Consider the following 17417-nt stretch of genomic DNA (forward strand, 5'->3'; position numbering starts at 1 on the left):
CACACTGTGCAACATCAATAGCTGTAACATGGTTGAAGGGTGTTTCTCCCAGACTTTATCTATTTCTGTTTAATGTTTGTTTATGGTCAAATTACAAATGTCGATACCAATAAATCGGAAATAGTTAATATGGGCCGATAACATCGTCCTGGCAATAAATCACAGCCAAAAGTTCAGCCATCAGACTGCTTTTATACTCGGACAATATTTTCTGCCTTTGCCTCTGTATGATCTCACTGACAGAGGATATTCTGAATATGGTTTATTAGGGGCAGCCAATAAGAGGAAAGTTGGCTTCAAGGGGGAGGAAGGGCTCTATAAGGGCTTGTTTCAGGCAGCAGAGGTTGCACCAAGGCCCAATGTATAAATTAGGGGTTATTTATACACAAATAATCGTTATTTAGGACCGTAACTCGTGCAAAGTTATTCAAGTAGAGCCCAAAAAAAGAGATGAAAATGAAAATAACAGGTCCCTTTTGCTGTTGTTATAAATATGAGAATAAAATGAGAGAAAGTAGGCAATTGTTTGTAAAAGAAACAATGACATTTATTTTTTTTTTCTTAGCGCTTTTCTTAATTAGTCTGTTGTGCCCATTGATCACATATAATACAGGTAATATAAAAATGGCTTTTTAACTTGACACCCAAAGCAACAACAAAATGTTTTCTTAAAATATGTATGCTAAAAATACTGAGAAAGTATTTCCACTAAAAGTACTGGAGAATAGCTTGTGACTGCAATGATGACATGACTGTGTTTTGCTGTGGCTGATGAATTTCTTCAGTTTCCTCTCCGTTTACCTCACGTAGCTCTTGTTGTAGGCACTTACCAGGGCATTAACAAACCACCTCTTGAGGAGATAAAACATCACTCGTTTTAGTTTTAAACAACTCGATATATTTGTTTGAGTCCAGTGTTTTTGCCAGTCACCATTGCAATGAGAACTACAAAGCATAAACAGCCATTTGGCAAATATCCTCTCTAGATACCCATTTTGTCGCTGAATTTCATTAAGCTTAATGTGATGTTGTAATCAAAAGTAGTCTGCTCCTTGCCTTCATTTAAAACCCATTTAAATTGTTCACATACAGAGGATTTGTCATTACATCAACATAATAGAATATATAACAATATTTCCATGAAAAATCAAGAATCCGTTTTTAAATAGAAAAGGGGGGGTATATTTCATCAAAAGGCTTACACCATAGTCACTGTTTTTTGTCTACTCTAATAAATCTCCCTTTCCATAATAGACAGGTGTTATTACTGTATCTCTAACTCGTCTATGGATGTTTGACAAAGCACAGACGGTATTGCTTGGGACCACACGGACAGTTCCACAACTCTGAACACATTTAACAGTCAATTACAAGAGAGCTGACCTTCAACACGTCCACTTTCTTTTCTCTGCCTGCATTTCTGTATGAATGGTACTGTAATCGAATTTTTTTTGCAGTAAATACCCCTTCCTGTTGATGTTAGCTTGGTTTGATGGTTACAAAGCCACCACTTCAACTAGGGTTGAAACTGGGATAGCATGTAGTCAATTTAAACCGTTCCATCCCCTTCCATTAATAGTTCTCCCAGTGTATCTGAGCTGGGAACGGGCAATGGGTATGCCTTTGAAAACAGTATATCATCGTCCACCCCTGCCCAGTGGCCTTGTCCATTTGCTGTAGGTGTGTGGTGCTCTACAAAGCTGTGGTTCTTAAAAGGCATTGTCAGATACATTTATGACTGTGGCTTTCACTTCCACTCCACTTGGCAGTCCCTTACCCGTAACCCACAGCTTTGTAAAGAAAGATGAGTGCATACCGGGAGCTTCCACTGGTATCAGTGAAGCTTTAGAGTCCCATTTCCTTATATCCCCATAAAGGTGGTGGTTCCTCAGAGACACATAAATAAACAGGCAGGCCACTGAAATCACAGCCAGGAGCACACCAAAGACAGTGATTACTGCTGCATCCCATTTTTCTGTGTCCTTGGCTGCCAACTCTAATCCCTTAGTGGTGACAGTGACACATTTGGTGTCATGGTTGTAGTGGATGTTGCGGATATCCACACAGACTTTGTAGTGAGTGGCGGGGCTGAGATGGGTAAGGTTGTACACCTGGACATCTGAGGGAACCCTGGTGGTAAAAGCCATGGTGGGATGGTTGGCATCTGAAACAGTGTACCATTTAATGTTGGGAGCCAAAGTGCCAGGGCCAGCCTTCCATGAGACCAGAATGGAGTGTGTCTCCACTGATTTGACTTCAACATTCAGAGAACCATTGACAGGTTGAGGAAAATATCCGTTTACCTCTACAGAGACGGATTTAAGATCAGCACCGACCAAATTATGGGCAACACAGGTGTAAACACCGGCTTCATTTTCTGTTATATCGTAGATGTCAAAGGTTCCCTCTGGGTGCATGTAGAACTTGTCAGATACAGTGTTAGGCAGAACCCTTGTGCCAGATGGGGTGATCCAGTAGATGTCCGGCTCTGGTTCGGCAAAAGCCCGACAATGAAGTGACACTGAGCACCCGCTCTGTGCTTTAATGTGCCCTGGCATGCTTTCGGGTGATATCAGTGGCAGGCAAATCTCCATCATCTCCCTGAAGTGCACCTGCCGGACATGCTGGCCCTCATACTCCGGAGGCTCTACGCAGTATAATGAGTCAGGCTCCATGAAACGGATGTTGGTCTTGTTCATGTTCATCCAGCGGACTACGCAGTCACAGCGGATTGGGTTACTGTGCATGCTTACCTCCCTCAGATTTGGAAGAGATTCGACAGTAATCCTGTGGAGGGCACTGAGAGCATTGCCGTTTAACATAAGGGTTTCCAGCCGTGGGAGTTTGTAGAAAGCATTAGGATGGATATAAGAGAGTTTAGGATTGTTGGTTGCTTCGATTTTGGTCAGCTCAGGGAGGTTATTGAGGGCAAAGCTGTCAATGGAAACTAGCTCTGGCATGCTGTTAATCCCTAGTTCTTTCAAATGAAGCATATCCACAAAGTCCCCTCTTTGTATTCTAGTAATGGGGTTTTTATTTAGATCCAAAAACTTAAGATTCTTGACATTTCTCAGGGCAGAGTGAGGAACCTCGGGAAAAATATTATCATAGAAAGAGATGCTCTCCAAGTTATCAAGACCAGCCAGTGAATCATCAGGAAGCTGGGACAGGTTCATTCTGGTAAGAACAAGACTGCGGAGGTTACTTAGAGGTTTGAAGTTCATGTTATCAATAGAAAGAACTGGATTTTCACCAATCATTAGGATCTCCAGATTTGGCAAAGGTTCAAACCACTCTCTTTTAATGACACTCAGCTTGTTAGAATTGAGATGGAGTCGCACAAGGTTGCTTAGACCCTGGAAAGCCAGCGGAGCGATAGAAGAGATGAGATTGTGATTCATGTAGAGCTCCTGAAGGTTCGCCACTTCTGACAGGCATTGCTCAGGAAGCTCTCGTATCCAGTTCTCTTCTAAGTGAAGGGAGAGCAGCTGAGTAAGATTCCCAAGGTGGACGTTGCTGATTGAGGATAAGTTGTTTTGCGATAAATCAATCTCTGTAATATTGGGCATGTAATCCAAAGGTCTGTCAATCCTCTCGACGTTGTTTGTTTGCAGTAACAGTACTTGCGTGCCCACTGGTAATTTTTCTGGCAGGCTAAAGAGTCCCAAATCATTGCAGTCAACTGTCTGCGCCTCCATGTAGACAGAAGTAGGGGAAAACCAGGGTCTAATCTCACACACACAAAGCTTTGGGCAATCAGGCCTCAGCTCAGTGGCCACAACAAAAGAGGCCATGGCCAAGCCAACAAAGAGATGATCCACAAATGACAAGTCCTTCATATTGGACCGATTTCCTCCAGTCAGAAATTGGTCCTTGTAGATTGATTGGTCTCAGCTATTAACTTTACAAATAATTACTCATTTGTTGCAGCCGCTGTGGCAACTGACTCATCAGCCCTGCCGCAACTGCCACAGGGCTTCCTAGTGTTTTATTGTCTTCCTATGTAGATGCCCTTGATTCACTCAATGCTGGTGTCAGGGTTTGAGGCCAAGGGTGCAATCAGGCGAGCCAAAAATAGGTGGGAGGCGGAAAAAAGAAAAAAGCCTGGACCAATATTACACCTCAAAAGACTTATATTAAGAACCTTTATAGGTATCCATAAAACAACTTCTTTCTTTAAAGATAACCGTCCTCACTGATTGTCTTTACTAGCTTCCAGAATCCACAGCCCAGTCCATTCCTACCTGCGTAAAACAAACAAGACAGAGAGAAACATGTGAGTATTACCAGATAATGGGCATGGTCAGAGAATGTCATAAGAAAAGGATTTGGACATATTGACATTTGTTATAGGCACACTGATGCATGTTGACATTTATACACGCTCCCTTCAAGACGTAGAACAATGGATTTATATCTGCTTGACCTTCTAGACTTCACTCTGAGGATGTACCATATGTACCACTACTATATAGCACTAAATCTTGATGCTAGCAGTATGAGTCTATTATTGGTTAAAGAGAAGGCTTCATTAAGATTCTTAAATGGCAGACATCCTAGGGCTTAAGCGTTACGCTTTAGGGCAAGCTACTCAAAGACGCTAGAATATGTCAGTCACTATAGCAACAAGTAAATGGGCAGCCAGTAATACACAATGGAGTGAGACGGTTAGGCTGTAAATGCAAACTAAACAGTTGACCTAGATGCAGTTTGCACCTGTTTGTTAGGAGACGAAACAACCGACTGCCATGAAAATTAAAATGCATTAACGTGTTGACGTAATTAATCTTTTTAGCAATCAGCACATCTGTATGCTAATAGGATTTAGCATTTCTGGAAAAACAGGTCATGCAGTTTACCAATGGACACAGATTACTAAAAGGTGCCTGAAGTGAAGAAAATAAGTGATTATTATGGTATTGTCTTGAACATGGATATTTGAATAATAGATAAAATAGTCACAGATCGAAGATCATCAGCTAAATCTATGTTCTTTTTCATTTAAAATTTGAGAATGATCACAGTCATTTAGGTCGGTGATTAGTGTCACGATTGTTTAGTAGTTTTATGTAATATCTGTGGTCTTACTGAACTGAAAAAATGCATTTCATTGACGTTTCATTGTCATTCGGCTGCATCTATAAGTACATAAATGAACAGGGTTGTAATAAAGGAAATGGGTGCATTGAAAAGTAAAACAAAAACATCATTACCAAACACGGCATGGCACAATAAGTGTTTTCATTTTGATGATCCTGTCTGAATAATAAATTGAAGCAAATACTATAAATTAAAATTCAATTATCTACCCAGTGCAGTTAGTATTTGTCTGAATTGTCTGCCTTTGTTCACCCTTTCATTACACTTCATACAAGACAGTTTAAGGTCATGTACTCTCATGGGCTCAACAGGAACTATAAAATGCAGTACAGTGCTGTTAGCAGAAAGTGTTGCACACTTCTCTGACATTTCCATTTTATTCTGGGATTTTTTTAGGCTAGTAAATTATCCATTAATTTCTCTGAGACATTTAAATTAAAGGCAATGGGTAAAATCCATTGCACTGATTTTAGACAGTCTGATTTGAGTGAAAGCTCAAGGCTATTGTGCATATTTTACTTCATTTGTAGGTCAACATATTTGCTCTCAGGGTCTTTTTTAACTGTTAAAAACGCATATGTTTGTGCCGCTGACTATTTCTAAAGAGTGATACGGTATTTACAGATGTTCCTAAAATGGAATTCTGGGAAATGTAGGCAGATTTCGGTCGTTTCAAAGTAAAAGGCAAACAATTTCACCTGTAACAATATTTGGCCTTTGTAAGTTTGTTCAATATTCTTATGTAACAAAGACTATTGTATGATTATTTCCATTTATAAGCATTGTAGATATATAACTACCCATATGGAAAAAATATATATAAATCTTATAAAGTTTGTATCTGTCTTGTGTGAAACTTGTATGAAAAGCATACAAGAGTGAAAACAGATATAAGATCCCTTGAAAAATTATATAAATGAAACTTGTATGTTTTTGATACTCCGTAAAACAATATATGAAAGTAATGAGAAAGTGGCCACTTTCATGAGTGAATCATATAAGCCTTATATGATTCACTATATGAAGCAAGCTAAAGCTGATGCAAGTCTTTTATAAGTTTTTTCTATTTCTTTTCCATATGGGTATAGCTTAGATGCTTCCTCCTTCATGTGACTCACACATCTTTTCTATCTACTGTCTCTCGCACCGTTGTATGATTAGTGTCTCCATCACATCCTGACGTGGCAGAAGCTCCACAGTTGAAGTGTATGTAATTTGTCATATGTGACTGCCTCTTACTGAACAGATGGGTTTGATGGTGCTTGTGATATTTTGGGGCCTATGAGATCAGGCGCCACATCATGAGAAAAGTCAGAAGAGACAGCGGATGAAATAGAAAGAATCAAGAGGAGAACTGTGACGGTGGCTGGAAAGTGAAAACAAGGGAAGAGAAATGATTTCATTTCATCACCTTCGCTGTTTCCACCACGGGGGAGATGTGGTGGTGGTGGTGGTGGGTGAAATAAATAAATAACTAAATGAATAAGAACTTCTGAAGGAAGCAGAAATGCTGGAGTTTGCCCGCTGGTGGAGCCAAGCCGAGGGTTCATTCCTCAACCTGTGTGCCATCACTGGCTAGAGCGTGGTTTGGTTCGGGACGGCAGACAGTAAGGTTGTGAAAGAGGGAGAAGGTGGGGATGGTGGTGTGTGTGGGGGGGAAAGGGGGGGTATTATTTTTCAAAAGCACCTGGCACTTTAATAAGCTTCTACACCCAGAGAATTCTGATAAACAGGACTTAGCCTCTCTCCCTCAGCACCGGCTCTCCATCGTGGGCTATGCAGTTGATCCATATCCTGGAAGCACAGGACAGACTTTGTAATACAGCCTACCGCATTTAGTTCTCACCTCTGCTCGCCCTGGCTTTTTCTCCTTAGTAATCACAATTACCAGCAGCATAATGTGGTCAGGTTAACTGTTATGGCTTAGCTTTACTGTGAATTCGCTGCAGGTGGTTCCAAGACGGGCTGCTGTTATTTGTTTTACCAGCTAGTTACGTCAGAGGGAACACTCTCGGACTAATTAATGTTTCAATCAATATTTCCTGCTAAGGGAATTGGTGTGCTGTAAGACACAGCACTGCCCTATTTTCACAGCACACTGCTTCTCCATTAGATTCTGGCGAGGATGGATGTGAGGATGACATCGTGGACACTAAAGAGGTTTTGGAAATAGGGACAGATTGAGAGAGGGATTTCTTTTGGTTTGGCGGACGCTAATGCTTGCTTTTCCATCAAAAATCAAGGACTGGATTAGGAAGGCTTTACAGGACAATGTGCATGATGATGAGGCCAGCAAGAAGAACATATTTCCCTGCTGATTAATGAGGATGAAATTCTATTAATGATAATCCAACATGTGGTTCATAAAAATGCAGATCTTAGATATGGTTGTGGCCAGCAGTGTGTGTCTTGCAGAAAATGGACAAACGGAAGATGTTACAACAGTAAAGCTTTCAACGACAGAGCCTCAATTGAAATGCTCTTTGAGGGATATCCAAATACCTCCCAGTGAATACAAGCAGTACTTTTGCTTGAAATGCCCATCCCTAATAGAGTTTCAATACGCTTAAGGTTGGAATATTGTCCCATACTTGCATTATTTTAAGTGCACTATCCTAATCATCTACAGGCAGTTGATCACATAAATTGGTATCGTGCGACTGAATAATGCGGAGCCCACTGAACAGGCAGTCTATATTCTGAAGGCCTTGCACCATGACTACCACTTGTACAAACCTATTAGTAAAAATCCAGTCAAGTTACCGAACCACATCCCCCCCACACACACACAGACACACACACACAGCTACTATACAGAGCTAATTCCCACAGTCCACTGCTCAGTTGCTGGTAATTGAGGCAGAGCGTGAGTGGAGGGAGAAGGGAAAGAAGAGATCTGGAGGACAAAGTGACTTGCCAGAGGAGAAACGTCTTCGTTTCTGTTGTGGCATTGAGCTATTAACCTCTACTGACCCTTGTAATGCTGTCGTTGCAAGAAATATTAATCTTAGCTTGATCCAGTCAAATTCTAGTCAAAGACGAAAAAAGAAAGAAACAAGAAAAAAACATTACGTAACTGCTGGACATAGAGAAATGTGCTTAATATGGCTGGGGTAAATTGAATTCAAAGATGGATGCTGGTAATCTGTGTGTGGAAAAGCTTTACTAAATCCTGAGTACTGAGGTACAAAATCAACACCTTAGAACAGAACACGGAAAGCTTGTAATGGGATCTCCAGCAACCTAATGTCTACCTGCGCTAACGCATTAAGCCAAAGCTTTGACATTTGTTCAGGGGACCTTTTATAGGTCAGGCTAAGGTGTTCACTCATGGAGCACAAGTTCCAAGGTGTCAGAGGAGAAAGAGAGTGGTGGGCAAGCAGCTCCATTACAGTGGGAGGCTGGCAGTGTAGCCCATGGGCTTTCCACTTTCAGCAGTGTTAATCCTGGCTGGGAGTATCGCAGCAAAACAAGCTGCTTGTATCTGCCTCGTTTCAAGACTGCCTTAGCTGGGTGAAATACGGGTTTGTTTACCACCACTGGGTTTCATTACCAACACTGCTCTCCATCTCCTAGGTGAAAGCCTGAAGAGACACTGACACATTATAATCTTATAACAGTTAAATGAAAGATCTGATACCTATTAACAGGCTGAGCTTGTGTGGTTAAACATTATCGCCCAATTTGGGGTTTTACTTCAATCCGTCTGAGGTACGCAAGTCCAAAATTCAGTCTCTGTTTAGCTCTTTTGCGTTCAAGCACAAAAATCAAGAGAAACAAAATCCTACGATATATTCACCAGGCAGAACTTTGACTGTCTGCTGTTTGATGCTGGGCTGATAGCATGCTGCAGGAAACAGCTGCCTGCTGCAGCTGAAATATACGCTATGACCTGAAAGATGCTATACAGCTCTGCTGCGCTAAAGACAGCTGCAGAGTCAGGTGGTTTGTTATTTGTGGGTTTGTCACTACACGAGATCGTCTTGAAATTTAACACAGCCATTCAGTTGATGCTTCTTAGTAGCCAAAGGTTTCGATATATCTGCAAATTAATGAATGCAGTACTTTTAGAAACTGTGTACCACATAAATTTGTAGTTAATAGTTAATAATAATAATATGAACAGATATAAGACTGGTAAGCCAAACTGTGAGGTTACACAAAAACAAATTTGATTAACGTTGTGTAATTTAGTAAGAATTAAGTAAAAGAAAAAATTAGACTTATATAGGATTTATAAGACTGATCCATATACTGATAGTTGGTGATTTTAAAGATCCAATGTATCGGGTGATATTTTTTCTTTCAGACACTTGAAACATAAACAGATTTCCCTAACATTTATTATGTGTACTGAATCCTTACAAGTACCAGCAATATCTGCAAATAATGTGTCCGTGTATCCATCACAGGGAACTATTATCAGTCAATACATCAGACCCGCTGATATATTGGTCAGCCTCTAATAAAAACTTAACATAATGACATAATAAGTACAGAATATGATAAAAACAAGCAAGACACACAAACAGTGATTTAAAAAAGACTTCACACAAACATACATACAGCTCTAAAAAAATGTGTTTTTAGAATCCTTTCAAAGGACGTCAATGAATCAGCCTTATCTCCTCAGGCAGGTTGCTCCCAAACATGCTTCATGCTTCAGGTACATCATGGTTTATTTATATATATATATATTTTATCACTGGTTTCCACATCACCTCAGTGTAAATGTTTTTTGCAATGTGCACTTTTTCACCTCTGCGTCTCATTTGCACATGTTTGACAAGAACACAAATTCTGTGTAGGCGCCTAAGATGCTTTTATTTAGCAGAGTTATTGCATCATCACTTAGAGTAAGGAGCTTCTGTAGTTATTGACATATTCCAATAAAGATGCTGTTCAGAAATGACAGCGTGATTGCATCACCTTTATGAACCGCTATGGCTTTAGACCTTGTTAGCCGCACATTTCACTCTTAATTAGAATGACCTTTGACACAACTGAAAGCCTTCGAATCTCTCCTCATTAAAATGCTGCATATTTACGCTGACATGTTGCTGCCCTGTTTTTTTTTTTGCTTTTTGTTTTTTAAATATGAATCTGATTCTGTAATTTATAGATTATTTTATATGTTTCATAGTGTTTAGAGATTTCCTGTAATCTGCAAATGGCACCGGGCGAATTAGGACAAGGCTTCGGTTAAGAGGTTCACGCGCTGTCAAGGTGAAAAGCTTTTTCATTCACATCTTGGCAACACCTCGCTTACTTTCCCACCAGACCATCTACATTATCTTAACACTGTGGCTGCACAGGATAGTAATGGCACAAATACAGTTTGATTAGAGACCAGTGAGATATGACCACTTGAAATTAATGAGTATGCACAGGAGGGCCAGAAAGCGGTGGTCCAAGTGGCTCTGCGGCGCTAATTCAGGAAACCCTGACTCAAGTCGTCGGGCGGCCAAACAGCCGGGCAGAACTGTTTGTTTTATTCTGTTTATTGAAATGAGTTATTATAAATCCTCCCGCTCGCTTCACAGGGCTTGGATGGGATTTAGCGAAGCGGGGAAAGAGAGGTGATTGCTTTGTCACAGGTTGGGTGCTCATCAGTGCCCTGTGTGGAGACAAGTTGACCTAAGAAAGAAAATGCAATCATTTATTATACAAAACACAAGTTCTGCATGCAACGGCAGGAATGGCGGAGAAAAATTTGCGAGATCAAGACGTAAGTTTTTTTCTTTTTGTGGGAAGCATATTGGCCCTCGGGGAGATGATTATGAGGCCTGCATGGTTTAAGTGGTAACAAGGCAGTATTGCATCTGCTGAGAGGTAGACATTAAACTTACTGTGGTAAAACTGGGTGGAAGACATAAAGGTCAGACGTAAGTGGAAAGTAGGGCGCAGTCGAATTGCCTCCTCTTTCAGGAGAATAGCCTGTGTATTGTAGAAACGGTTCACTGGGAATTTTGATCCACTGGTAATAAGCCTTGCAAGGCTTTCTTCACCCATCACCCTCTCCCTAGCTCGGGCTCTTTTCTTTCTCTATTCACTCTGTCATTCCCTTTTTCTCATGATAATACAAGCCAAATATCTCTTTTTATAAACCTGCTCTTCTCACATTTTTCTCTGCTCGTCCTTATTGAGAAATTTTTCTCCTTATGTTGTCTGTTTGCATCATCATCTGCCCAGCCATTGGGCTGTGGAGAATGACAGCATGTCATCGTGTCTCACTATATATTTCTATGCCTATCCTGCATAGTGTCTGCTTTTGGCCTAATTGCCTTCCCAAGACTCTTCACCCCTGCCATGCTATGTCTTGTGCATACATGTCTTACCATATGGCTCCTATTTTCTAATTACCAACTGTAATGTGAGGGGTAACACTTGATTGAACTTTTGTAAAATGTTGTACATTTTGTAAATTTGGTTTGTAAAATATCTATGAAAATTTAGTGGATGCTTTCGTGGAAAGCTGCGACTGATCTTTTTAAAACAGCTCTGAGATGATCACAAATGCTATGCAGTGTTCCTACAAACCGTATTTAGATGATTGTTATAGAAAATTTAAGTGCTTGTTTTAAGTAATCAAGTGTTACTTGTGTTTCAAATAACAGAGACACGGTTCGTGTCCTGCTGTGTCCACTCTTGTTCTTACTAGCCATCAGCTAAATCCAATCAAACGACTGGATTAGGTTTACGAAATGATCATGATTTGAGTTAAAATATGACAAGATGTATGTGAGAGCACTCTCAAAGTGCATTTTGGAGCCACCAATAAAAGACCTTGTACACATTTCTGGTATGCCAGCAACTGAATGGCAGCATTTGACTCCAGGGGAATGAGATACTACCGAATTCCTAAATATCTTTTATCACAGAACTTAATGGCATAAATAATAAGTTAGAAAATTACCAATGATGATTAAATAGCTTGACTTTGTGTAAGATGACTACTAAAGTTTCATTAACTGTAATTTTATTATTTACTGACGGCAGTATTTCTCAAGTGTCACCCACACGAGTAATAAATATATTAGCGATGTGTTAAGACTAAGATTGTGGTTTTATGTACTTAATACATGCAGCCACTTTGCATTATTGGAAAGCTATAGTTTATCTGCTGCTGCTCTACTGTATAAACACAACTTTTCAAGATGTGTTTCTTTTCAGAGATGCAGCACTTGGACCTGTGGTGAACATGCAGCACGGTCATGTTGCAATCACAACGAGTCCTTTATACATTCTGGTTAAGCCTCATATTGGGTGGAGGCCTTCAGAAGGCTTAACTGTCCCTCCTTCTGCCCTTCACCTCATTGATTTACTATTATACTTTCTCCAAGGCAAGAGAGAGTCCATTAAAGAGAACCTTCTATGTGTGTATGCATAATGAAGCTTCCTGTACTTATATGTATGTGTACGTGTGTGCATCCATGGGGGAGCAGATGGAAACCTTTCCCCTTACATCTGCACTTGAATAGCCATGAATCAGTGGCAAGTCGACTCTTAATGTAGAATCAATGTTCCAAATTAACCACAGGACCCCCTATCTCTGGTTTTTCAGCTCTTTTCTGGACAAGACATGCCCTTGGGCTGAGTGAGGGAGAACACACACACACAAGGTGGACTATTGAACACTATATAACGCACCCACCTGCCTCGCGCATGCACACAGCAGACAGGAACACATGCAAATACATGAGAAAAAGAGATCTGTGCATTTGCCGGCATGTAACGTAGCAGACTGCGTCCTCGCAGAAAAAAAAAAATAGAACCCAAACACGCAGGGGCTCATTCGCATAATGCATGCAGAATGCGCCACACGGTGAAAAAGCACAGCTAGGTCCCCTTGTCTAATTCGCATAGTGCTGCATCTATTAAAATTAAGCCAAGGTATCCAGCTTAAGGCTGCCGCTGATAAGGTCAAAGGCGTAGCGAACATTCCAACACTCATTTCTCCCCAAACATAATCGCACTCACTCTTGACAAAAATCTGCATAATGTTCCATGTATAGCTGCTAGCTAGAATGAAAGAGGAAGGTGTGGGGTGGGGTGGAGGGGGAAGGCAGGGGAAATGGAGCCAGCGGCATATCCCTCAAAGTCAGAGCCAAATTGAATCTGCAGGTGCAAATGTGGCATGCGAGCTCCCTCTAAGATGCGCACCTATCTATATTTATATGAATAATATATGGCTGGTCAAGGGGCCACAAGCCTGCAGAGAATAGGTTCCCACAGAAGATGGAATCAATCATTATATGCCACTGAAATGCATTTATCGCTGGCTTGGGCCTCTTTATTATGATTTCATGGGGTTTGATATGGGCTTTCTCTTTTCTGTTTTCATTCCCAGCTACTCTTTCTTCGCCCAAAAAGACCAAAGACGGGGTTCTTTCAAAATGCTCTGTGTCTGCGGGCAGATATTCTCTGTATACATGCTCATTTTGGCACATACGTTCAACTGAGCATGTGTGCTTGTGCATCGGTCAGGGCAGCTCAACAACAGTTCAGCTGGGTTTGTTCTAGGGATGCAGCATCACTACCATTTCCGTCAGCACACTAAGGGCCTATACGTATCAGTCAGAATGCAGAGCAGATGGACCGCACAGCAGTGGCCCTTCAGATGTCCTCCTTCGTCTCTGCTCGCGTTTTAAACTGCAATATGGGCATATGTCGCTAACGTGTACCGCTCTGATGTGAGTCTGCCGAAGAGCAGCTTAATTAGCGGTTAGCAGCTTTGATTTTTATTGTGAGCATCAGTCCTAGATTCTCACAGGCCTGGCATTTTGCTGTTAACACACGGTCTGGTTTTGAGTGCACCTTTTTTTTTGGTAAAGCCGTGCTCTGGCACTCCTAAATCCTTAAATCCACTCCCACCAGAAATGTGCCCAAGTTAAGTACCAAAAAGTCCAAATCCAAGAAGTAAATGTCAGTGGATACAAAGGAAGTGTCACATCCTGTTTTGACCTTTGATACGGACTGAAAAATTGTAAAATGTCATGGATGTTTCCATCGTGGCATGTTTTGATCCACAGCTCTTTTTTCTTTGTTTCTTTCAAGTCCACCCACTAGCTCCGAAACAAACATGCACACCATTCTCTTCCCCACTGTTCCTTTTTTCCCTCTGCCTCTGCTTATTCCATTTTAACGGGTGCCTGTGTTTGTTTGGGAATGGAGATGCTACCAGAGAGCCTATGCTTGGCTGCACGGGCTGATCCCCCGCAGCCGTCTTGTGAATATGTTTACATGGATTTCACTGAGGAGTCCCCTGATGGATACTTCTGCATCTTGTTATCGCCATCAAAGAAAAAACAAAAAAAAGGAAGAACTTGATTGTGATGGCACTTACACTTGGAGCTTTCTGAACTCCATTTCAAACCAATAGTAGCATTTGGCACCCACACATAATTCTCACCTCGCTGCAACCTGCTGCCCTCTGACTATAGAGAAAAATTAATATGGAACACCCACACCGTGCTGCCGATCATGCTCTCAAAGCCTCCACAAGGCCACTGCAGGCGCAGTACCTTTCCCACCCCACCTCTGCTTCTCACGCAGATCAATAGGCAATTCACAAAGCCACACAATTTAAGCGTATGACTTGTTGGTGGACATGTAATATTGATTTGTTTTGAACAAGTGTGCCTGAATTAATGAAGAAAACCAATACGGGTTTGTTTTACTGCTTTTGTTACTACTTGGGGGAGAAACTGCAAAGTGGCTGCCATGTTAGGAGTCTATACTTGATTTTGAGCTTCACAAAGTTTGCGGCTCTATCTTGCATCACATTAAATCTCAGCTGCCACTGCTCGCTCACTTGATAAATATGTTGCGGGGATTGCTTGTCAAACACTGGTGGTCGAATGCTATAATACATTGCTTTGCGGGTAGCCAGCCACATACTTCACATGTGAAGGGCTAAGGTTTTCTCAGTGTGGCATGGTGTCGGATGTGAGGGCACGATGGCTCTCGTGTGGCATTTCATTGTGTGGTTCACATGGAGCAACTGTTTTGGGTGAGTCATTCGCACTGTGGAGGCCAAAATCTATTGTATCCATCACTTGGAACAAGCAAGCGGACACACAAACACACACGTGTGTGCGCACACAGAACACATTTGAACAGAAGATTACAGCAATCAGAATTGGATAGCCTGCTTTGGTGAAAATCCACATTCGTCATTATCGGCCATTATCTGTTTATCCAAATTATTCAGGAATAATAAATCTGCTGAGTGGAATACATTTTGGACAGAGGGGAGAGGCTGTGAGGGGCAGAATTTTGAGGGGGGGGGGGTTAGAGAAAGACGCCCCAATGCAGTTAAGGGATTACTGAATGCCACCCTCTCTTTCTCCAGCCGGATCCCTGGATGTGTGGGTGTACAGGCACGAGCAGGTGAAGGGATGATGATGGTGATGGTGAATGCGCAAGAAGGTGCTTTCCGGTAGATGCGTTAATCACAAAGTAAAAGCCCTGGATCCGGTGTATGGCACAGCCGCGGAGGAAGCAATTTGAGGAGCGTGGGGTTTGAAAAATAAAGCCAGTGGACGTGTACTCTCGTGGCATGTGTGGGTATCGACTTCTGTGTTTGCAACAGGAAGGTTTAACAAAGAGGGGGAGAGTGAGGGGAGGAGGAGGGGGGGGGGACATTCTGTGGGTTTCTTAGAGACGTGTCTGGTGTGTGCTCACTAAGCAGCACCCGAGGACATGAAGCTGCCAGCCAATCACTCCATCCACCAACACACAAACATAGAAGCGTACCCGCACGCACACACACACAACCACGGGGGCTTGTCTTTTTCTTGTCTTTAACTGATTTTCCTTCTTAATCCAAACACAGCCAAAATCCGGTCCGGTTAAAAGGCGCATCCTGCATAGTTGCGCAAAAGCGCGTCCCTACATCCAAACAGGGAGATTCGAGGCCAGTCACAAGATTCGTTATCCAGTAGTATTTGTCCCTAATTTCTGCAATCGGCACATGAGTGACTGACATTTAGGAAGCAACCTGATGTGTATTTTTTCCTCTGTGTGTGCGACAAAAAACACAGGAATCGCTCAATTTCGTTCGGGGTTTTTTTTTTGTGAACTTGTGAGCCGTTGCGCAGACGCAATCGCGCGACACGGACGAAAACGACAAATATAAATTAGAGCAGCAAACAGAGTAAACTTACCGGGTTTCATCACCCTCGGATACAAAGCAGTTTTGTGTCTGTATTCCCATCAAGTGCGCCCCTCCGATGACGGGAGAGAGCCCCAGCGCGCAACATAAAGCCAGTCAACAATGTGTGGTCTTCTTGTTCTCACGCAGCTGATGAGGAATCAGTTGTGGTCTCTATTCCCCGGGAAAACGCACGGGTTTCTGCATGAGGCGAAACGGCAAAGTCCAAAAGCAGTGTGGCGAAGGAACGGAGAAAGATTCGTGTGATCCTCGTGCCCTTCCCTTCCTTCCCTTCCCTTCGTCTTAACAGCGGCTGTTACGAACGCATCTCTCCCTCTCGATCAAGTGTCAGGCGGACCACATAGATGCGCCGCCGTCTCCTCGGCAGTCATTAATATTAGAACAAACCCCCGACTCTCCAGAGAGGAGCCAATAGCGTCAGAGAAGCAGGCGAGGTGCGCGCAGCATCCCTGCTCTGGTTGGCCGAGAGCAGCCGTCAGTCATCTCCCAGAAGCCTGTTCTCGTCTCTGTCTTTTTCTGTTAGAGGTGAAGCGCGCTGCAAAAAATATCCAAATTAACGAGTCACGCAGGCCAGCGATGAGAGCTGAAGTGCTGTCTAAAACAGCAAAGGCTCATTATTTCAAAATAAGGCCACCTACCGGCATCCGTTTAAGATAGTTTGTAGTCCTTGCAAAGATCCCTCAAAACAGAGGAAAATCTCATGATTGTGCTGTGACTGATCAAGTACATGAGGTCCCCTACACTCATAACTATCCTCCAATGACAACTCAAATTTAATGGCAATAATTTTTGAAGTTATAGCTACTTTATTTTTGTGTCTGGTAGTAAACACCACTTAAGGTCTGGGCAAGGTGCTGCTCTGGGAGCTCACAGGTGCCACAGAGAACTCAAGAGATCTGTGTCTATATGTTGTAGCTATGTGGGGGGAAATATGTGCAAGAGCTGGTCTTGTGTTGTTGTGAGGTTCATTTTTGTGCTGTTGTTGGTCCTTTTGCTCAGCTCCTGATGCTCAGAGAAGACAGACGTCATGCAGGATCAGAAGCTGCTGTTTGTGCTTCTCATCAATTCTTTATTTAATCTTTGACCCCTTTTCCCACCATTTTTGTCCTTCTTTCTTTTACAAGCCAACTGACTGGGATTG

At 42.1% G+C, this 17417-nt stretch overlaps 1 protein-coding gene across 1 annotated transcript; it reads right to left on the minus strand.

The window, feature by feature from the left end:
- Positions 1–547: 547 nt before the first annotated feature.
- On the minus strand, positions 548–16688 carry lrrn3b (leucine rich repeat neuronal 3b). The gene is made up of 2 exons (XM_082509589.1): positions 16269–16688; positions 548–4244 (listed from the first exon to the last, which is right to left on the minus strand). Exon 2 carries the CDS (start codon positions 3837–3839, stop codon positions 1710–1712), a length of 2130 nt encoding a protein of 709 aa, XP_082365715.1. The 5' UTR covers positions 3840–4244; positions 16269–16688; the 3' UTR covers positions 548–1709.
- Positions 16689–17417: the final 729 nt, after the last annotated feature.

Source organism: Aulonocara stuartgranti, assembly GCF_965226115.1.
Source record: "Aulonocara stuartgranti genome assembly, chromosome: 17".
Classification (NCBI taxonomy): Eukaryota; Metazoa; Chordata; class Actinopteri; order Cichliformes; family Cichlidae; genus Aulonocara; species Aulonocara stuartgranti.

Bases quoted from the DNA above. Each gene is read 5' to 3' on its own strand.
- lrrn3b (XM_082509589.1), bottom strand. From the start codon at position 3,839: ATGAAGGACTTGTCATTTGTGGATCATCTCTTTGTTGGCTTGGCCATG.